Genomic DNA, 23,630 nt, shown 5'->3' on the forward strand with positions numbered 1-23,630 from the left:
ACCGTACCGCTCTGAGCTCTTTGACGTTTATGTGCAATGTCATCTCCTCCGGGGACCACATGCTCTGGATCTGGAGGTTGCCGAGATGCGCTCCCCAGCCTCGGTCAGAGGCATCCAATATCAGCTAGATGGAGTGACAAGGGCTGTCGAACGGAACTCCTTTCAGGACTGACAGTGGGTCGTCCACCATTGCAGCAAGGTAAGTATTGTCAACGGGATGGTAATGACCTTTTCCAGGTGATCTCTGGACTGGGAATAGACCATCGCCAGCCACTGCTATAAGGGCTGCATCTGGAGCCTGGCATGGCAGATGACATACGTACATGCTGCCATGTGTCCCAGCAGGTGCAGACAAACCCTGGTCGTGGTCACGGGAATGCGGAGACTCCCGCGATGAGGTCCACCAATGCTTGGAACCTTTCCTGGGGCAGAAATGCTCTAGCACAGGTGGAGTTGAGCACCGCTCCAATGAACTCTATCCTCTGCACTGGAACTAATGTCAACTTTTTGTCATTTACCAGCAGGCCCAGGGATCAGCATGTGGCCTGCAACACCGAGACATCCCTTTGGACTTGACATCTGGATTGACCTTTGACCAGCCAGTCATCCAGGTACGGGAAGATCTGGATACCCCAGTGCCTGAGGTAAGTCGTAACTACCGACATGCACTTGGTAAACACCCTTGGTGCTGTCGCTAGGCTGAAAGGGAGGACCACAAACTGGCAGTGGTCTGATCCCACCCTGAAGCGTAGGAAGTGCCTATATGAAAGCATGCATCCTTCAAGTCAAGGGTGGCATACCAGTCTCCCGGATCCAGGGAGGGGGTGATGAAGGGCAGGGAGACCATGCAGAACCTCAACTTCTTTATGTATTTGTTGAGGTCTTGTAGATCCAGGATGGGCCGTAGACTGCCCTTGGCCTTTGGGATAAGAAGTACTGGGATAGAACACTTTGTTCCCGTACTCACAGGGAACCTCTTGCACCGCACCCAGCTGCAACAACCCTTCTACCTCCTGCATGAGGAGACTCTCATGAGAGGGGTCCCTGAAGAGGGATGGGGAAGGGGGATAAAAACTGTACGGTATAACGCTGCACCACTGTACTGAGCACTCACCGGTCTGAGGTTATGGTGGTCCATGCTGGGAGGAAAAAGGAAAGGTAGTTAGAGGAAGGCATGAAAGATAGATCTGGAGTATAATCTGGTAGGTCACCCTCTAGCGCACCCTCAAAAAGCCTGCTTGCTCCCCTGCTTATTGCAGGTCGAGCCTGATTGGGCTGAGGGAGGGGGTTGGTGGCTCGGGTGGCGTTTGTAGCTCCTGCTCTTTTTGTGGGGCGGCTCCTGCCGGGGTTGGCTCCCTTGGCCCTGAGTTGGCTGTGGTTTGAACCGCTTATGGGCTGGACCGGGGACGTACAGCCCTAGAGTTTTCAGGGTAGTGCAGGAGTCCTTGAGCGCATGCAGCTTACTATCAGTCTGTGCTGCAAACAGGGCCTGACCATCGAAGGGAAGGTCCTGCATTGACTGCTGAGCCTCTGTCGACAGGCCAGAGAGATGCAGCCAGGATGCCCGGTGCATGGAGATAGCTGAGGCCATGGTGCGAGCTACGGAATCCACTGTGTCTGAAGCTGCCTGGAGGGCCACCCTCGTGCAGTGCCCTCCTCAAGGATCACCTGGAATTCCTTCCTGGACCCTCTGGGAAGCGAAGCCTCAAACTTGGACATGGCCTGCCACATATTGTAATCCGTAGTGGCCAAGGAGGACAGGGTGGTTGGCCACTCTCAATTGAAGGCTAGAAGATGAATAAACCTTTTGCCCAAACAGATCCAGCCTCTTCGAGTCTTTATTTTTGGGCGTAGGCTCGGGTTGCCCTTGCCTCTCCCTTTGATTAACAGCCTCAACTACAAGAGAGTTTGGGACCAAGTGGGTGTAGAGTTACTCATGGCCTTTAGCTGGCACGAAGTATTTACGTCCAGCCCTTTTTGAAATGGGGAGCAGGGGGGTTTGCCACAGGGCATTAATAATTTTGATACCCCTTCGTGCAGGGACAAAGCCACGCTAACAGGTGTCGTGGAGCAGACGTTGTCAAACAGGGAGTCCGATGGCTCCTCTAGCTCCTCTGCCTGGAGCCCCAGGTTGGAGGCAACCCTCTTCAACAGTTCCTGATGAGCCTTAGCATCATCTTGTGGAACTGGGTGAGGGGGACCCATGATGGCTTCGTCTGGCAACGATGAGGATGACGCCGGTGCTGTGGGTGCTACCACGTTCCCTGGTGGTCCAGCAGGCTGCTCCCTTGTCTGCTTATGGGCCGGGGGGGGGAGGGGGTGTTTCCTGCCTCCTGAGGCCTCGACGTTGTGTGGGAACTCTGGGACCGTCAGCAAACCGGTGATCTATGACTCATGCTACTCGACCGGTACCAGGACCTGGAATGGGACCGGGAGTGGGCCAGTCGCTGGGAGGATCTCCCCGACTGCAGGGATTGGCGAAGGTGGGTTGGTGACTGGTGGCCGCGTTCAGTGATGGTTCGCGTGACCAGTTCCATGGCTGTGGGGACACTAAAGGCCGGTCTTGATGCTCTTTCTGGGGGGCGCATTCCTTGGTAGGTCTGCACCAGGTTACCAGCAAGCCACACCTTGAATCTCGCTGTCGGTGCTGAGGGTGCGGAGACCGAAAAGGGCTTCGTTGAGCCTGCCTCCCAGGCGTGATGGCTCTGAGTGGGCAAGTGCTGGCGGGACGTCCCCCATCATGGGGAGCGGTGCCGCTGAGGTGGGGACACACAGTAAGATCCCAAGGGAGGTTTACCCTTAGACCGGGGTACCGGTAAAGCCAGTGTGGGAGGCACTGGTAGTGACAGGATCTCCTGTGCTGCCTGCAGGGCCTCTGGTGTCAACGGGACATTTAGATGATGGAGGCCCTCGTCACTGTCTAGAGTGGCAGGCATAGTGTGGGATGGACTGCACTGCTCAACTTGAGCAGGGGCCCGACTCCCTGATGGTGGCGTCGACTCACCCGGCACGGGTCTTGGCTCTCCTCCTGTCCTTTCTCTTATGGGAAGTGGGGGATCATCCCCTCACGCTTCTCTTCGGCTTCTTGACTGGAGCCGGGGAGGCGGATGGGTGCTGGCTCAAAAACAGTGCCAGCGGGGCACTCCACACCAATGCTGTGATGCTCGCGGCTGAGTCGGACTGACTCCATCAGGAGCACCCTGAGACGGATGTCTCTTTCCCTTTTTGTTCAGGGTTTGTTACAGATTCACTTGTAACTTACGTGTCCTTCACCTAGAAACCTCAAACAACTAGCGTACGGGTCGCCGATGGGCATAGGCCACTTACAATGATCGCAGGGCTTAAAGCCTGGGGACCGGGGCATGTCCCTTCCTGAGGCTGAGTCCCGTCTGGGACCGCTAACTAGAACTAACACTAAGAGAATTATTAACTCGTTTACAACTATTTTACAGGAAAACGTTTGGAAGAAACACTGAACGAAACACAATGCTAGCCAAAGCAGCAAACGTTCCAGCACCATCACTGGCGGCAAGAAGGAACTGATGGTGGGGGGAGCCGGCAGCGACCCTTATACCGTGGCATGTGTGTGCTGCTCCAGGGGGTGCCAGAGCCGGTCCCCTATGGATACCACTGAGAGAAAAACTTCCAGCACCGGTGCATGTGGCGAGAACACACACCTAATATGGAATGGACATGAGCAAGCACTCGAAGAAGAACTAGGGTTTCCATCAATTCTCGGTTTCAGAGGAACAGCCGTGTTAGTCTGTATTCGCAAAAAGAAAAGGAGTACTTGTGGCACCTTAGAGACTAACCAATTTATTTGAGCATGAGCTTTCGTGAGCTACAGCTCACTTCACCAGATGTATACCGTGGAAACTGCGGTATACATCTGATGAAGTGAGCTGTAGCTCACGAAAGCTCATGCTCAAATAAATTGGTTAGTCTCTAAGGTGCCACAAGTACTCCTCATCCATTCTAAAATACATTCAACAAACCTAATCTAACAGTTTAGTTTACAGGTCAATTAAAGAATCTTGCATTTGTTTTGCGCTTCATTCTGTGGTGATACAATGTCATCTCATTCATGCAAAAGAGAGATTTTACTATGAGCCAACTCAGAACCTGGATTCAGATGGGAAAGATGTGTCTAATTCTGCCCTCAGACATACAAATGTAACCTGCACCAAAATCCTAATAGGAATCGTATGTACCTATCCTCCGGGCAGATTTGGCTCTAAGTAGAGCGGATCTTGGTATTTTTGTGGAGGTCAGGGAAGCAACCATTCTTGTCCACCATTTTCACAGCAGTACATGCAGGACCACTGCTAAGGCTTTAAAGGAGCATTTGTGAAAAGATCTGGCATACACCTCAGATTCACAGTGTCATCAGTGGCTCACATTTTACATACAAAGCGTGCACATGCCAGTGATCTTTGGGTTCACCCATCCGCCTGCTGGAGAGGGAGAGCCCAGCAATGTTTTCTTTGTGTTGGCCCTTGACCCCTGACCTAACCCTGCAAAGTTTATTCTTAAAATAAAACTATAACCTATAGGTTAGGGAAAGTTAAAATGCTTAACAATGTTGATAATAAAATAATTAAAGCTGTAGTACAAGTAGGGAAAACAAATGCAAAAAATTTTGTTATAGTCTTTGCAAAAATTCTAAGACCTAGACAATTAGCCTAATATGCTTGATGTAGGGATGTAAGATTTTGCAATATGCACCTTGTGATAAACAAATAAACCACAAAAGGGAAATTTAAGCTTGAAATAATGGATTTTGATTTAGTTGGGGATTGGTCCTGCTTTGAGCAGGGGGTTGGACTAGATGGCCTCCTGAGGTCCCTTCCAACCCTGATATTCTATGATTTTCAGTATCTGTATTAACGTGTTGGAAATATTGGGAAATATATGATTCCAATAGCTTATGCTAGCAACCAGAACCTTAATTATCATCCCTCGGAATGACAAATATGGATGGGGACCGCGACCTACATCAAATATAGTCCTAAATGTGGGGGGATGTAAGGGAAAAGGGTATAAAAAGGTGGTCATACCAACCCCCAGTTGGGACATCAGAATGACAGGATGGTGAAAACCTGCAACCTCATTCCTACTTATGGTGCTTCTCCATTTACTTTTCCTTCCATCTGCTCCTTTTCTGATATGTCTGATGGGTCTCCGTCGGTTGAGAGAATACACATTGCAGGGGATTTGTCTGCTACACTTATATTGCTTTTCTATTACTTTGATTTTACTTGTATGTATTTAAATACCAAATAAAATCCTCGCGTCTGTGTGATTCACCAGTCTCATTTCCTATAATAAATTTATATAGCCGCCTGAGTAAAAGATTCTGTTATTAGTGACTTGTGAATTTTGCACTTGACATTAATCAAAGGCTACATTTGAAATACATTAACCAATTGCAGTTGTGAGGGTTACATTTACTCTCTCACCAACGTTTGGAAACAATTCCATAAATTGATAAACTCTATAGTGAACATTTCTATAGAAAATGATCTGCTCTCTTTTCTCGAAGATCTGTTGACAGAGCAAAACTCACAGAACTACTGGGAGGTAACATGAAATCCATTTCAATCTGCTATGTTCGAGTGGGAGCCCTCTAGAAAAGTAAACTGCTAAAGAACTGGTGAGCTCAGGCCACTGGGAATTTTTAGGGTACACGTAGCCAGATTTTCAAAGAAGTGCTCAAATCCCACTGACACCTGAGCACTTTTAAAAAACTTTTAATGTTACAGCCTATGACATCTTAGTAAAATAACTAGACTCCATAAAATGAACTTTTGGCCAGTGAAGCAGCAGTATCAACATGCTAAGAGATTGGGACTAAATGGGTCTTGAGGGGAGATAAAAGTGCAGCAACTGAGATGGGGAAAATAAATGCAACTTCCCTGTTCCACTTGCTGCTTGACCATACAGCAGTACCAGTAATTGTTAAATAATTGCTTTGACAAATAAACACTGACACAAAGAAAACTAGCTTCATTAAGTAGCAGAGGAGACCAGCACTCCATGACAATACTAGACAGTCAGCTGAGTAATAAAGTAATATCAGGCTTCAGAGTAGCAGCTGTGTTAGTCTGTATTCGCAAAAAGAAAAGGAGTACTTGTGGCACCTTAGAAACTAACCAATTTATTTGAGCATAAGCTTTCGTGTAATATCACCTGCCTATAGCATGTGAATCAGAGTAACCAGTAATCTAATTCAAGGAAGAGGAAAAAAAACGTAGTAAATAAACTGATGAAGATTTTACACCATTTCCACCAATGCATAAAGCATTTAATGCATTTAAGAAGAGGATAATGAGATGATTTTTGATCCATTAGCAAGAGCAGCAGGGTGCAAGCATTGCCTATTGCAGAAAACGGAGGTTTCAAATATAGACAAATTGTGCAATATTAGAGATCCGATAAGTTTATAGTAAGCTTCCATTACATCAATTTTGTAATGATCCTGGCAGCTCAAATTTAGCTTCTTCACAATAAGTTTGGGGCCTGAACAAATGCAGCTGTTTTGTTAGGAAAATGTCCATTTTGTAAAGTAATGGAAATTAAATACATGATTTTAAAAATAAAAGTTTTGCAGATGTAAGAGTTTAAAACCAGTTTGAAGCATTAAGCACATATTGCTCTCTTTGGCCATGATCCCAATGGGCTTCATGGGGGCAATCAAAGGGTTTTTAATGGGTCTCTGTGCAGATGCAATGCATCCATCAGCATCGTCAGTGGCAGAGTTACCTGTCACTGGCAGTGGTAGAGCGTCTGTCAGCAACATCAGTGGCAAAATGGAGATTACTACAATTTGCATAGGCAGGGGACATTGATTTTTATAGTGGATACAGAAGTGAAGTTTTTCTCCTTTGCTCATGTTTCAGTGGGCTATGCTGTAGATTAGAATTCTGATGTGTTAGTAATCAATCTCTTTCAAGAGCATTCTACAAACTACTTCTATTAAATCACCTCTTCCTACACCCGCTCTGGTCTCTCTGTGCCAGTTCAGTCTCCCACCTACTCCTTGGCTGATCCTTTGCTACTGCCATACAGCTATCAAGAAGAAAGAATCTATCACTCAGATCCCTTGTTGACTCTCTCTGAAAAAATGAGATCGCAAATTCACATACTATGCAGACATAAGGGTCTCTCACAGATCCCTTTGTAGGACCAGGCCTGGATCTCCCATCCATCTACTTTCCTTCAATATTTACCACCATTATCCATTGCTTTAACAGCCATACATGTTATAAATTTGCATTCTCACACTACATTTTCTCTCTATTTTTATATCTATTTTTCACACAATGCACAGTCAACCTGTGGAACTCTTTGCCAAAGGATATTGTTATAACAGGTTTCCAGGGGTACCAAGCAATGGGGATTGCGGTTTTTCCCTAACTGTCAGGGTTCTAGGGCATCAGAACTCTTGCTGTACTGTTGGCCCACTCGGTACCACAGAGGAGTGTCCGTGGTACATCGTCGGTACCGATGGTTGTAAATGTGCAGAGCACTTTGTTGACAGGAGCTTTGTCACACCTAGTACTGAAGGTTTACTTGGTACCGCTTTTAGAGACAGTACGGTAATTGTCTTTCTCCTTAGTGGGTAGCACTCCTGCCTGAGAGCCTGAGACCCTGGTGTCTCTAGGCAGTGCGGCTGAGCTCACAGCAGAGGCCCTTTCTGGGTACCGCACAATGTTGCTACAGGTACTGAGGTGGCTGATCACACTGCGAAACCCTCTGGCTGGCCAACAACTTGGTTTGAGGTCTTGGAGCCCTTTTCCCTCGAGCCTTTACAGGGGGAATCTGCTGGGGGTTTTTTTGACTCTACCTCCCCTTTGAAGCTGAAAGCTCGAGGGATGATCGGGGGTCAGCACCGGAGTCCTCTGATAGCTGAAGTGCATTCTCCACAAGGAGGAGTTTTAACTTCAGCTCCTGTTTTTTATGAGACCTTTGTTTTAGCTGCTGGCAGAGGGAGCACTTTTCAGGGATATGGGACCTCCCCCAGGCACCGGACACAGTGAGAATGTCTGTCCAGAATGTCTGGAATCGACTCCTTGAAGGAGAGGCATCTCTTGAAGCAGGGGAGAGCCAGTATACCCCAGGTGGTGGGAGGGTAGTATCACACTCTAGCAGTGAAGAATACAGAAGAGAAATATTCTTGCCACTTCTTCCTCTTTCTTCTTTTTATTTTTAAACTGCAAGAAGTTAGAATGTCTTCTAAACACCCTTAAGGGAACAAATGGGGGACCCCCCCCCAAAAGGGAAAAATGTAAACTGAAGCTCTTTTTCTTCTCGCTCTTTTTTTTTTAATCCAACTGGGCAATAAAACACTAACTATTAAGAACAACAAAAGAACAAAAGCACCAAAACCTACTACTACTTATGCTAATGACGCAGATAAGGAAGGGACAACTCTTGCTCCCTTGGACGCCAAAGGTGGTTGAGAAGGAAATCAAGGGGTTCCCCAGCACAGCAGTAGATAGCCTCTAGGCAGACCATCAGAGAGGGACAGCATGTGCAATCTGAATGGACACTGCTCCCTAAAATCTCCAATTAGAGGTGCAGGGGCACAGATACACCTACAGTGGAGCACCCAGAGGGACACTACTCAAAGAAGCCGCACTTGACAGTAGCTGTATTGTTTTAAGAAATATAAACATATGTTTTGTATCTCGTTTGTTCAAAATGAGAGATAAACAATTTAAAACAAATCAACACATCTTTAGTGACAGCATTATAAGAGAACGTTAATATTTCACATACGGATAAAAAATGATCAAGCAGTGTTCCATTTGGTAAGCATTAACTCTTCACTACACTTCCATTTTAGTGAACCTTTAATTCAGAACATCTTATGAGGCACCAATATTTCAGATACAAAATTAAACGTAAGAAAAACTCAATGGCACACGCATACATGCACACGAAGTGAATTGCCTTCATGCTCTTTAGAAAACGGCTTAATGCAAAAAGGAATACATCAATGTTTTGGGCAGTCAGCCTTTACTGGCCAGCCTTTAAACAGTTGTAGCTGAAATACTGATTCCTTTTATCTTATTGCCTTTTACCTCTAGGCAATATTAGGGAATTAATTGGTTTAAGTCACTCAGTGTTCATCTTTCAAGTTAAAAGATACTTTGCCGTTTCCAGAGTAAAACTAGGTCTGCTTATCTGGAACACATTTACATAGAACACCCAATTTAAGGACTTTCACATGCAGTACAAAGTGGGGTATTCACTAAAAGAAAATAATGCACTTTCCCCAACTAGAGACCTAGCAAGTAGCATTCACAATAAAGTGCTTCAATATTACACCATCTCTAACTGAAACCAATACATTTAACCTGCTTTGTCTTTCATGTACATGATTTTGAAAAAAACCCCTCCAACATAACAGTAACAGGTCCATTTAGAAAATGAGAACTTTCTAACCTCTTTCAGTAGTTTTCTGTCTGGTTCTTCTTGTTTCAGTTTCTAAATGGAAAAAAAACCCCCACTATTATCAAGGAAACTACAATCTAGAAGAAATCTGTGACGTATCAATAACTGAGACCGCAAAAATAAAGAGTACATTCCCACATTTTAATGTAACTGTCATGGTGACTGTATTTACTATGTACATTTATGTATTTATGAGACTGGTCTTTTTCAGATTACTGACCACTTCCCGAGATAGTAATCCTCTCATGAACACCTTTTCCATGTTTGATCCCACACCTTTTCTGTGCCAGCAAAGCATATACAGTAACTCCCCACTTAACGTCATCTTGCCTAACATTGTTTTGATCTGACGTCCCTGCTCCATTACAGAACATGCTCCGTTTAAAGTTGTGCAATGCTCTGCTATAACGTCATTTGGCTGCCTGCTTTGTCCACAGCTGGCAGCCCCCCATCAGCTCCCCTACGCCTCTCCCCCCAAGCGCCTCCTGCCTGCCGGCGGACCTCGCGGATCAGCACCTTCCCCTTGCTCCCCCTGCCTCCTGCCCTCAGCAATCAGCTGGTCTGAGGCATTCAGGAGGTAGGAGTGAGGAGGACTCGGTGTGCAGCCTCCCCCCTCCCTCCCCTGCCTCCTGAATTCCACAAACCCGCTGATTGCCATGGGCAGGAGGAAGGGGAGGGAGGGGGGAGCCTGCACGCTGCGTCCTCACTCCTCCCCGCTCCCTCTGGCAATCAGCTGGTTTGCGGCATTCAGGAGGCAGGGGAGGGAGGGGGAGCCTGTGCGCTGAGTCCTCGCTCCTGCCCCCTCCCTCCTGAATGCCGCAAACCAGCTGATTGCCACGGTAAGGAGGGAGGGAGGAGGAGCGAGGACGCGGTGTGCGGAGTAAAAGGGGAGGAGGTGGGGGAGGGAGAAGAGGTGGGTTAAAGGTAGGGTCTGGGGGAAGGGGTGGAGTGGGCGGGCTGAGGGTTAAGCCCTCAGCCCCTGGTGCTTGCACAATAGGGGAAGCTGCTGCTGCACAATGGCTTCTCCTAGCCTATGGCAACTTCAGCCTCCTTGCCTGCATCCTCAGTGCCAGTGGGCTGTGCCTGTGTGGGGAAAGGCGGGGGCACCTCCCATTGCTTCATACTCAGCAATGATTGTAGTATTAAATTCCTTGTTTAAAACTGTTTACAACTTATACCTGTATTAAATTCCTTGTTTAAAATGTATATAATGCCTTTTGTCTGGCAAAAAAAAAATGTCCCTGGATCCTAACCCCCCCCCCCATTTATATTAATTTTTACAGGGAAATTGGATTCGCTTAACATTGTTTTGCTTAAAGTTGCACTTTTCAGAAACATAACTACAATGTTAAGTGAGGAGCTACTGTATATGATTTCACACTGCCCTGGTAGAGCTCACTAAGCCAGGAGTTCTCAATCTTTTCCTTTCTGAGCCGTCCCCCTCCCCTATATGCTGTAAAAACTCCACGACCCACCTGTGCCACAATAACAGGTTTTCTGAATATAAAAGCCAGGGATGGTGTTATGGGGTAGCAAGCAGGGCAATTGCCTGGAGCCCCATGCCACAGGGGCCCCTGTGAAGCTGCACTGCTCAGGCTTTGGCCCCTGAGGCGGGGCTCAGGCCCTGGGCTTCACACCCATGCAGTGGGACTTCAGCTTTCTGTCCTGGGCCACAGCAAATCTCACGCTGGCCCCACTTGGTGGATCCCCTGAAACCTGCTTGCGACCCCCCAGGGGCCCCAGACCTCCGGTTGAGAAGCACTGCACTAGGCTGCTGTGTTTCGGTTTCACTTCACTGGGTCCTGTGAGTTTTAAGCTTTCTGAGTCTGAACAGGGCCAGGCACTGCTTCTGGCTGGGGGTTTCTGGGCACACCCTCAGGGTACAGATCCTCTGTCTAACACCCCTTTCTGAGAGCTGAGACCCTGCAATCCAACTGACAGGACTCCAAGACTAGTGCCAGCACCCCAAAACTCTACCGTTGCTTGAGTACACTCCTTCCCAGAGCTCCAACCCTGTAGGCATGTTGGTTTCTTGTTTATCCTTCAGGGACACAATAGCTGAACATTTTAAAAAGTTGTAAATATAACAAAATGTTTGAATGTTTACATTACTTTTTTAGATTATTCTATTACTGAAATAGGAGACAGGTGGGTGAGGTAATATCTTTTATTGGACCACCTTCTGTTGGTGAAAGAGAAGCTTTTGAGTTACACAGAGCTAATTTTTCAGATCTGGGTCATTGAAATAACTGCACTTTCTCCTGTAGAGATAACGTTGCCGTGATCCCTAACTCTTGGGAAACTCTGAACAGAGTGGCATTACATTTGCATAGTTGTATTAAATTAAAAATCTTGCATTGTTTGTATGCGTGATGGATGGATTTATATTTTTTTCTTGAAAAAGCTTAGTAAACTTAAAAAAAGAAAATTTGATAACATTTTTAGAGAAAAATATCAAACTGCAATATTTTCCAATGTTAAGTGTTCAATAAATCTAATTACTTCTACCTGAAATGCAAGAAAAACAGCTTTTAAATGAATGCTTAGATTCCATCCTAATTAAACTCTAAGTTCCCCAAAGAAAATATGGAACTACTTGGTATCTCAGATGCAGAGAACCACTGGTCTAGAAAATAGACACGCTTTTTTAAACAAATATCACAAGCACTATATTCTGCATTTTTAACCCCTTCTCTCATTGTACTATTTTCCTCAGATCCCCTGCCAGAAATAAACAAAAACAAAAAAAACCCCAAGAGGAACTGTGAACTCTTATGCCAATACAACTGCAAAACAGTATGGCTCGCTGTATGGTAATATTACTGAACTCTTTTTTAGATATACATTTTAATTAGTAGTAAATACTGTGGTAAAGTCAATAGCCTGGTACATCATTTGTTTCCTTTTATTGGGATTGCCCTGTCTTAAAAATCAGAGTAATTCAAATTATAGAATTTTTGTTCCATTCAGTGTTTGGAGTAAAAACCACCAACTGATTCAAATATCTACTACTTCTTGGTGTTTGTCTGTATGGTATAAAAGCCATGCATGTACAGGTCATACTGTTAGTGTTGAACCACCTGGTGAGGTTACTCAGATGAAAAGACATCTAAAATAGTTAGTGAAATAAATCTTAAGTAAAGTAGAAAAGCAATAATCTTTACTGTGGACAACTGCAGGGAAGGAATTAAAGCATTAGGAATGGTAACATTACAGAGTATAGTAAGTGACAAATACAAATGAGTAAAGCTTAACAGAAACATAAACCATTTCATACCCCCTTTTAAGTGTGTATCACTGTTCTTATTTTTAAAGTTTTGAACAAGAGTCTTTACCTGGAGGTGCAGTGTGCTTATATTCAAGCTTGTGCTGTGGATTCTTCCTGCAAAGAATGAAAACCAATACAATAAAATAATTTCCTGCCCTTGCATTCCACGTTTCTTCATTCAAGAATTATTCACTGCACAATGGAAGTAATCATCAAACTTCAGAGAATGTGAATGAAATTTAAATTAATCACTACGTAGTTTCAAATCACTTATCTGCAGCTCTCTCAATATAAAGAAACAGTAAAAAGAAACAGCCCCCCCAAAAAAACCTTTTATGTTAAAATAATCAATATGACTGACTTTAGCTCTCTAGAATTAGCATTCTCATATGTATTTATCTATGGCACTTATAGACCCCCCCCATTACTGTACCTCAGTGCCTCAATCTTTAGTATATTCATCTTAGTATTTCCTATTTCATATGGTCTTTCAAAAAAGAACTAGATACATTCATGGAGGATAGGTCCATCAATGGCTATTAGCCAGGATGGGCAGGGATGGTGTCCCTAGCCTCTGTTTCCAGAAGCTGGGAATGGGTGACGGGATGGATCACTTGATGATTACTTATTCTGTTCATTCCTTTTGGGGCACCTGGCATTGGCCACTGTTGGAAGACAGGATACTGGGCTAGATGGACCTTTGGTCTGACGCAGTATGGCTATTTTTATGTTCTTATCACCCACACTTTACAGATGGAGATCTGAGGGGCACAGAGAATAAGTGACTTGCCCAAAGCCACACAGGAAATCTGTGACAGAGCAGGAAACTGAACCCAGGCCTCCCAAGTCTTTGGTTAGTGTTCTAATCACGGCACCATCCTTCCCCTACACGCCTCATTTGTTCAGCACAGTTTGTTCACCATTTTCAAAAGCAGAATAGGTTCATGTTTGTGACACTCTGTACCTCCAAATAGCACCCTGGAACCCCCATATTCATCATTGAGATATGATTGTATGTTTTGTACAATGCATGCCTTGTGAGGTATCATTTTAAAAGTCATATTCAAATCATTTGATTTGCTGAACATTAATATCCTGTTGGGTTGTATGTACTATCATTGTATGTGAAGTTATGAAGTATCGCTATATGTGTTATTGAGATGTCTGAGTACTGTGGATATCTATGTAAATGCAATGCCTGTCAGAGGCTTGTAGCTTGACATTAGCATCATAGTGTGAGAGACAGCCCAGACTGGTGGGTTTGGAGGGCTCAGTGGTCCCACAGCCCAGGCTGCACCCCAAAGACCCCGTCACAATGTTGATTTATTAAGAACCATCATTTTGCATTTCCCAGACTCTTTTAAATGAGTTCCAATGCCCAACCCATGCACATACCCTACAAAAGGGGTAGGAAATATATTTTTAAAAGGCTAAAGTTAGACGTATAATACTATAAATGTCTGACTTCAGCAAGGAATATGCACAATTATTTTTAAAAATTAATCATTTTACATTTTAATTACTTATTACATTTAAGTTTCATATACGTCAAAGAGGATTCAACTTCAAATGCCATTGTAGACAGTGTTCATGTGCTGAATATTCTGCAGGAAGTGTACACTCTGAAAAAAATCCCCCATAAAGTGGATTTGTATGCTGGAAACAGACTCTAAAAACACTATTGCTGGGTTTTTTGTTTATCATCTATCACAGATTTCTATGCAAATATGCTCCATTTACAAGTAAAAACTATTTTTTCCTCTCAATTCCCAGCCCTAAGAATCAGTCAAGCTAGGACCCAAGATAGGTTGTTTGTTTTTTCTAATCACCAGCAATACAGCACTTGAAGTCAATGGGACCACTCGTGTTCATGTACTTTGCTGGATCAGAACTAGAGTACTCAGCATCTTGCAGTAATGAACCTTAATTAGTAAACCAATATTAAGAATTATATTTTGTTTAGAATTTAATTTCACAGGAGTGCTCTCAACTTTCCCTTGAAGTTGTTTTCAAATCTCATTAACATCAATAAGAAATAACTCAGAGTGTTAATAGCAGAGATCAGTGCAAGGGAGGAAGAAGACAGTTCGTTACCTTTATGTAGAAATATGGTGATAGATAAAAATAAAATCACCTCCCACTTCACAAGAAAAAAAAATCAAGATTAATTTGCTACCCCTTCTTCATCTTAAATCTTTTGTATAATTAGTTGTCTTCATAGAAGCTGTCAGAAGGGCTAATTATTTACTCAACTTGCACACTGAGAAAGAGGAAAAATAAAGAGTGGCAATCACATGCAATTGACTGGAATGTTTATTACAGGTGTCACAAAGCTTCTAGAGTCATAAAAACACTGCCCCCCCCCCGCCAAAATCATGCAAGATCCTGAAAGCCTGCACCATGAATCACAGAGGACCCCGTACTTAGATGACAGTGTTATCCTTTAATAATAGAATTAAAACAGTGTGAAGCCACAAAGTATGAAACAAATGATATCTGGCCTACAGAGGAAATGAGATATGTACAACTAGCATATTTGCTCAAAAGTGCAATTTTGAAGACAAAAGTAACTTTTCATTAAATCTGTTTAATGTAGGACATTGGATCTACAGTCTGTAATTCTAGTTTCTACAGTTCTTTGTTTATGAATATCCCTAAACAAACAATGTAACCCTGTCCTCCTCACTGAATTTATTGCTAACACAGAAACTTTCCAGTGATTTCAATGGCCTTTGGATCAGGGCTACAATTCTAAGAGCCAAATTGTACCTCCCATGATAAAATCAACAGGACTCTCAAAATTTCATTAGATTCAGTATGTGGTATTTGTCGTGAAGGCTCCCCTCTGGAGGAAAGAATTACAGGACCTCCAGAACCAAAGGATCTGAGGAGAAAAAAGTCTAAATCTACTGATCTTGGGGTCTCCTTGAGCTTTGCTCGTCCATTCTGCTCCCCAAAACAGGCCTTCCCCCCTTTTCAGAAACTACATTGTACTGTCAGTCAATGCAGTGGAACCCACCCATTAACAAAGCCTGGCTTTGGGAAAAAGACTAATGGCCTAAGGATAATAGACCATTTGTGTGGAGTTATGGGAAGGCCTAATTTTCCTAACCAGAGTCTTGCTAAGAGAATAAGTCTACTTTGACTTGTTTTGGGAACTTGGACTTCTACTGATAGGTTCACAGACTGTTTAGAGATAACGTGCACCTGGACTATAGAAAAACATTCTCCAGATAAGATAAGTCCTGAGATGTGTGAGGGTTTTGGAGGAAAACCATGGAAAGTTCCAGGAGTCCATCACATGACCAGTGGTAACCTATGGATGACAGAAATATAAGACAAAGGACTCCAAGAGTGGGGGCTTCCCCCCCCCCCTCATTTGATGGTGTCTGTCCCTTTTCTTTTGGTTTTCTTATTTTCCACTCAAAGTTGCAGGTCTAGTGCGTGATAGCTAACTAACACAAGTAACATTACGTACAAGACAGTGTTTTTTTCAGTTATTGTTAGGGTTGCCAACTTTCTAATCACGCAAAACCGAACACCCCTGCCCTGCCCCTCCTCTGAGGCCCCACCCCCGGCTCACTCCATCCCCCCTCTCCCAGTCATTCACTCTCTCCAACCCTCACTCACTTTTACCAGGCTGGGGCAGCGGCTCTGGGGGCAAGGGCTCCATGGTGAGGCCGGGGATGAGGGGTTTGGGGTGCATGATGGGGCTTCAGGCTGGAGCAGGGGTTGGGTAAGGGAGGGGGCAAGGGCTCTGGGCTAGGGCCATGGGATTTGGAGTGCAGGAGGGAGCTCAGGGGTGGGGCAGGGGTGTGGGAAGGTTTGCAAGCTCTGGGGTGGGGCTGGGGATGAGGGGTTTGGGGTACACCAGGGGGCTCTGGGAGGGAGTTCAGGGCTGGGGCAGGGGGTTGGGGACCAGATGACACTTATCTTAGGGGGCTCCAGGAAGCATGTGGCATGTCCGGCTCCTAGGTGGAGGGGCCAGGGGGCTCTGCATACTGTCCGGGAACCACGGCCAATGGGAGCTGAAGAGCCAGCATTTGGGGGGGCAGCATGTGGAGCCGCTGTGGCTGCCTCTGCTCTGAGAAGCAGACATGCCAGCCACATCTGTGATTCGCAGGCAGCTTGCCTTAGCCCCGCTGCGCCACCAACCGGACTTTTAGCGGCCCGTTCAGCAGCGCTGACACAAGCAGCCATGGTCTCTTTTCAACCAGGCATTCTGATAAAAACGGACGCCTGGCAACCCTAATTGTTGATGGAGGTTTTCTCATCTTTTTTCCGTCTAGCCTTTTGATAGCTACTATACCTATTTAATCTTACTTCTGCTATTTCAGAAAGATTAACTTTCTGTTGGAACAACCTCATAGTCTTAATATACAGTACTAGTTTCAGTTTCTTTTTAACAATGTTTTTACAAGTGTTCAGAGTGAAGCAGTTTATGACAATAGTTTACACAGTTTAATATTTCAGAACTTCACACTACATTTTTCGCCGCATATGAAGGGACATTTAAGTTAAGCCATGTTCATGAGGATTTTCAGAACAACATGCATGAGTCCAATTTTACAATAAAAAGTTGTTTTTAAAACATCAAAGTCTCACTTTTGTGTCATACTGAAGAGTGTATTCTGCCAAATTATCTTTATTGTGCTTTGTTCTACAATTTGTATCAGGGACTGACCACATCACTGTATTTCTCAGCAGACAGAAAAACAGAATATTTCTGGTTGCATTTTAATATTTTCTGTTTTACTACACATTTAAACAGTGTTCGAATACTACAGAACATTTTTCAGGACAACTAATGATTTGGGGTTAGATTTTCAGAGATGCTGAGCACCCTCAGCAATTAACTTTAGTTGGAACTGCTGGTGCTCAGCACCTCTAAAAATACATGCAATATACAAAAACACAGGCTTGTACTTGATGGTATAGGAAAATGATTATCTGACTTTCAACTATTCAAGATTCAGGTTTTCTGAATTTTAGCTATATGTCATCCAAGTCAGAGAGTTGAGATTAACCTGTGTTCAGAAGTTTTAGACTTTGTATAGTTTAAAATTAGCGTAACTCTTCAATATGTATTTATTCAAGATTTTTTAATGAGTGAATTTAGGGCTTGTGAGTAGTGGCTGAATACCTGGAGACTTTATTCAGATACATCATGGGCAGTGGTAACGTAAGCTTCCCCAGAAATACCTGCTCCCTGCAACAAGAACACACTTCCAGGATGAAAGGGAGGTTTTCCACACTCCAGTTACACACACAGATCCATGGCCCTCTTGGAATACGGTTACTGGCAGCAGCAGTTCTGTTGGGGAAACTTCATGACCCAAAGACTGATAATGGAAGCAATGCCGCTCATCACTATGTACCCAGTTCAAATCCAACTCAAGATAGTATATGCAAAAACCAGTTACCATACAATTGTTGCACCAGTGGCTATGATGAAATGAGATTGTGGTTTCAATTCAATTCTTACTGGACAGATGATCCGGCCATTCTGGGATCCTCATTTAAGTCACAGAAAGTTGTTTTGATGCAAATGCTGAGACAACAATTCTCATGAATACATTACAGAGAGACATGAGTGAGACGAGAATTCTCAGTTTTTTGTGGCTGCTTCAAATCTTGTATTAACAGATATAGATATTCTGTAACTGAGTACCGACAGTATTTTGGGAGTTCACATTCATTTTATATCTATGTTTGACTATGTAAGTGATTTTGTCAATTATAATTTGAGGATGGGTCAGATGCATCTTCCACCTTGTCAGCCCAGGGCTCCTCGCCTGCATGGCATTTACTCACCAATTTTTATTCCATAGTTAAAAATTTATGTTACCCCAAATTTTAAAACTCCTACTCAGTCCTTACTCAGGCAAAGCTACTGATGTCAATGAGTTTTGCCTGCATGAGAACTATGTAAAAATGAACTAAGGACATTCAGTTTTAGCCTCATTTGTATGCACTTTTTAAAATGTGACGTTCATGTCCAGCTTAAGTATTCTTAAACGAAAGTGTGTTGTAACTTGGGATGTAAATACCATTTAAAAAATTAACCGTTTAAACGATTAAAAATATTTTGCTTAAACGTTTAACCGATTAAAGGGCTGGCTGGTGCGTGGCCACTGGGGCCGGCTGGCCCGGGGGTTAACGGTTCAGGCAGGTTAACTGGTTAACATCTTACATCCCTAGTTTAATTAATCTTGGGCTCAACTATTTTGTAAATATAGTTAAGGCTTTCTAAACAAAGGCTTGACAAAGTAGCTTCCAGTATTAATTGGCTCCCCACAGAAAAAGCCTAAGGCAGTTCAACTGCATGCATTTTGGAGCAAAACTCAAGGAAAACAACTCAGCCATATACCACTAGGATGTTTCTTTGTTTTTTAAAGACACCAATTATTGAAACCCACACTGCTCAATGATGATGAGTGCACATCGCTAAGCATGTGATATTATTTGTTATTTATGACACCCGGTAACATTTGCTATTAGTTGAAGCTTTAATATAATCTACAAAAAACACTCTTGCTACAAAAACTGCCTTGTGAATCCATGTTGCTCAACTAATCTAATTTTCTTGAAATTTCACAGAAAAAAGTCTAGGTAGTCTCTAAAAAGCACTCATTTGAATTTGTTAAACAACTTGCTAAGAGAAGAAGCAGTTTATTTGATTTGTGATTTTGTAACTACTGTTTCCCAAAATATCAGATTTCAAGGAAGTCTGAAGCACAGAGTGACATTTAACTGAATGAAAACTGTTGCCAAAACACTAGATGACTAAGTCAATGACTTCTGAAGTGCTATATACAAGACTAGATCTATATATACACACACACTGAGAATGAAACCCACGATATCTAATGGATTGGGTTTGTCACACAGAATACGAGATTCTCACTATCGTTCATATGGAAGCAGAGGTAATCACCAATAAAATTCAAGGGAGTTGAACTAGTGAATCTTTGACTGTAGTGGCACCAAGCATTTGCATCGTTCTCCTGTATGTCACTGCTTAATACAAGATTTGTTTATGCCTCCTCAAACACTTTGATCGAGTTTGCTGAAAAATATGGTGAGTGTCAAACAACAAGTTTATGGCATTATTAGTTCATGCACACTGAATGCCAAAATTTGAAAATTCATATTTGTTGCATGTATTTTCTTCAATTGATTAAATAACTGCTGTTTTATAGCTCTTTCTGCCTTCCAGTAGCTATTCACTAAACTGTCCAAAAGAGAATGAAGTTCAGCTGTTGGCAGGCAATAACCTCCTCATAAGGGACACTTCCAAAATAAGTTAACTATATCTTTAATTTATACAAGAAAAATCCCTGTATCACATCTCCACATCACTGCGGTTTTGCTAGCTTAGAAAAGCTGTAGACAACACACACATCTTGAAACTTCTAACAATCTCAAGTCTTGAAATTCAAGAAGAAAAACAAGTTATTCCTGCCCTTACCTACAGGTCAAAACAACAAAAAATTAAGCTGGCTTGGTAAGAATAAAATATGGCAATAGTATGCTAATATGCTAATTAAGAAACAATAATATTTACTATTGTGGTAAACCCAGGACAAACAGCTACAAAAGGGGGGTAGTAATTAGTCCCAGGGGATTAAAAGGCCCCTCCCTATCCACTGAGGAGAGAGAACCATGGGGCAATAAGGTTCAGCTGGAAAAGGGGTTGCTAGGGCCCAATTAGGTTCAGCTGACTCCAACTACTTGGGACCTTTTTAAACCCTCCCCTGGGTGGAAGGAGGAAAAGAGTGAGGGAGTGAGAGGAGCAGGGAAGCTGCCAGTAGGCCGTTTGCAGCAAGACACCAAACCTTCCCAGTAGGGAGGCTGCACTCGTGTCCCAGAAGGGAAGGAAAACAAGCACAAGGGACTGACTGAGGAGAGGAGTAGCAGGACCCTGTGCCACCTACAAGGATTCGCCTTGCCCCAAACCTGAGTCTCCAAGGCTAAAAAGGACTAAGCCTACTGAGGCGAACAAGGTATTTTGCCACACAATGTACAGAAAGAACTGAGTTTTCATCTGATGAATGTTTACTAAATACAAAGGAATACATATTTATCATTACCCTTGGGGAAGCATGTTTGTCTCTTCATTTAATGAACTTCAGGAACAAAGCATATTCCACTGTAACTTGTCATGACTGCATAATTATACATCTATTATTCCTTCTGGTAAATTTAATGAAGTATTGTTACAGCTGGTAGTAAAGCTGCAAGGGAATAAATAAAAGTATTGTATGAATAAAATTAACTTTCACTCTTTAACCTATCCTTGCAACAAAGCCCGTTGCCAACTGTGCCCACATATCTATTCAGGGGACACCATCACAGGGCCTAATAACATCAGCCACACTATCAGAGGCTCGTTCACCTGCACATCCACCAATGTGATATATGCCATCATGTGCCAGCAATGCCCCTCTGCCATGTACATTGGTCAAACTGGACAGTCTCTACGTAAAAGAGTAAATGGACACAAATCAGATGCCAAGAATTATAACATTCATAAACCAGTTGGAGAACACTTCAATATCTCTGATAACGCGATTACAGACATGAAAGTCGCTATTTTACAACAAAAAAAACTTCAAATCCAGACTCCAGCGAGAAACTGCTGAATTGGAATTCATTTGCAAATTGGATACAATTAACTTAGGCTTGAATAGAGACTGGGAGTGGCTTAGTCATTATGCAAGGTAGCCTATTTCCCCTTGTTTTTTCCTACCCCCCCCCAGACGTTCTTGTTAAACCCTAGATTTGTGCTGGAAATGGCCCACCTTGATTATCATACACAATGTAAGGAGAGTGGTCACTTTGGATAAGCTATTACCAGCAGGAGAGTGAGTTTGTGTGTGTGTGTGTGTGGGGGGGGGGGGTTGAGAAAACTTGGATTTGTGCTGGAAATGGCCCAACTTGATTATCATGCACATTGTAAGGAGAGTGATCACTTTAGATAAGCTATTACCAGCAGGAGAGTGGGGTGGGAGGAGGTATTGTTTCATGGTCTCTGTGTATATAATGTCTTCTGCAGTTTCCACAGTATGCATCTGATGAAGTGAGCTGTAGCTCACGAAAGCTTATGCTCAAATAAATTGGTTAGTCTCTAAGGTGCCACAAGTCCTCCTTTTCTTTTTGCGAATACAGACTAACACGGCTGTTACTCTGATACCTCTCACTTCAATGTAATTTTTATTCAAGTTAAACTTCACAAGTGACAAGCAATAATCTCTTGTCCCTTTACCGTGAAGCCAGTAAAAGAATGAACAGAAATATAACTTCTGTACAACTGATAAAATGGAAATAGCATTAAATATCAAAGCTTCATGCACAATTAAATTATTTTCATTCACTTAAAGAAAGAAAAATTAATACAACCAACCATAATTGTTGCACAGCTTTATTTATTTGTGTTAACTTAGCACCTAAAATGTGAACTGAGATGCAAGTCCCATGCACACCAGCCTCTATACATACAAATATTACTGCCCCCGTGGACCAACAGAAGTTCTGTGGCCCTCCGGGACACTTTATGCAGAAGCTTCAGCCTGGGAGGGATTTGACCCTCCCTGTATAAGTATTTGGCACTGAGGTTGATAATGGGGGGCTGATAGCTAAATAAGACTAAAAACTTGGGGAAACAACAGAGATAAGGAATTATTGGTTTATTTGATATGATTTAGTCAAACTAATTAGATAAAATTTGATGATTTGATAGTAACCCACTTTATTTTAATTTGATTTGTTTATATGTATTTTATGCTTTTGCTTATTTAGTTTTATTAATAAAATATATAAAATTGGAAACTTGACTACTCTACCCAGCCTATCACTGGGAAAATTGATTCCCCTTTTATGAGGAGAAAGGGCTATACAGTATCCATCTCAGCAGAAGGGGAAACCGATGTTCCACAAAACCAAAACCTTTTACACCACCTACCTAGCCAGCAGTTCACTTCCAATTTTTTTCAGGATCCACAGAATAAAAAGTGGTACAAATAAATAGTGCCTGGAAGTGTGAGGAAAGTAAATAGTACATACATGGATATGTTAACATAGGTCTCCAAAACCTGTCAATTTCAGATTGCCTGTAAATTATTCCAATCCAGAACACGAAAACTACATTTTATGTGATTTTCCTGGCCTACATTTTAAATATGCTCTGAATTAGATACTCTATTATGAAAAATCTCCATAATACAGCAGCAATTCACTGCAAGAGAAAAATAAATCCGCTACAGAAGTTATGATGCCCAATTACAAATGTAATCTAATGTGCTAATATAACCAAGACTCATAAAATAATCCTCATACAAAATAAAATTTAAGATGAGGAAGCATTCTGATTGGTTTTACAACACATCACTCCAATAATAATAAGAAGAAAAAAGGTTCCTTGAAGTATATACTTGAAACAATACCCACAATAGAGTTGTTTTCAAGGCTCCAATAATGTATTTTTTATGGAATTAATTTTGTTCATAACCTGTGTGACAGAGTGCTGGGCAACAGCTGAGCCAGCACTCTGGTCACCACAGCTCCAATTAAACACTGTACAATAGACCTTGTGAAGAAGAGCTGTGCCTCATTGGTGGGTGGAGGAGAGCTGGAAGGCTAATTTAGCCATTAGGCAGAGAATACAAAAAGGCACAGGAACCAAGTAGGAGAGGGAAAGCAGGCAGGTGAGAGGGAGGGAGAGAGGGAGGGAGAGATTGCTCTTCACTGCTTGCCGCAGGAGCTAAGGACTCCCTAAAATCGTAGGAATAAGGCTGCATAGTGTACAAGTGGGAAACAACATTGTAAATAAACTGCACTGAATGTTTTACCAGCATAAAGCTCTCTCAACTGCTTATGGACTTGAGCAGAGACGGGAGCAAGT

At 43.1% G+C, this 23,630-nt stretch overlaps 1 protein-coding gene across 4 annotated transcripts in view; it reads right to left on the reverse strand.

Annotated features, from left to right (window-relative positions):
• Nucleotides 1-23,630, reverse strand: part of APLF (aprataxin and PNKP like factor) — a 101,057-nt gene that overhangs the window by 12,651 nt on the left and 64,776 nt on the right. For 2 of the 4 annotated variants that reach the window (XM_048842748.2, XM_048842752.2), the window contains 2 exons: nucleotides 12,795-12,841; nucleotides 9,451-9,492 (listed from right to left, as the gene is read on the reverse strand). The exons of 1 other annotated variant lie outside the window; for it this stretch is intronic. In XM_048842748.2, coding sequence (XP_048698705.1) covers nucleotides 9,451-9,492; nucleotides 12,795-12,841 — 89 coding nt within the window. The remainder of the gene's footprint in view (nucleotides 1-9,450; nucleotides 9,493-12,794; nucleotides 12,842-23,630) is intronic. One more of the 4 variants, XM_048842751.2, reaches the window with a different exon arrangement.

Source organism: Caretta caretta, chromosome 3 (genome assembly GCF_965140235.1).
Source record: "Caretta caretta isolate rCarCar2 chromosome 3, rCarCar1.hap1, whole genome shotgun sequence".
In the NCBI taxonomy this organism is placed as follows: domain Eukaryota; kingdom Metazoa; phylum Chordata; order Testudines; family Cheloniidae; genus Caretta; species Caretta caretta.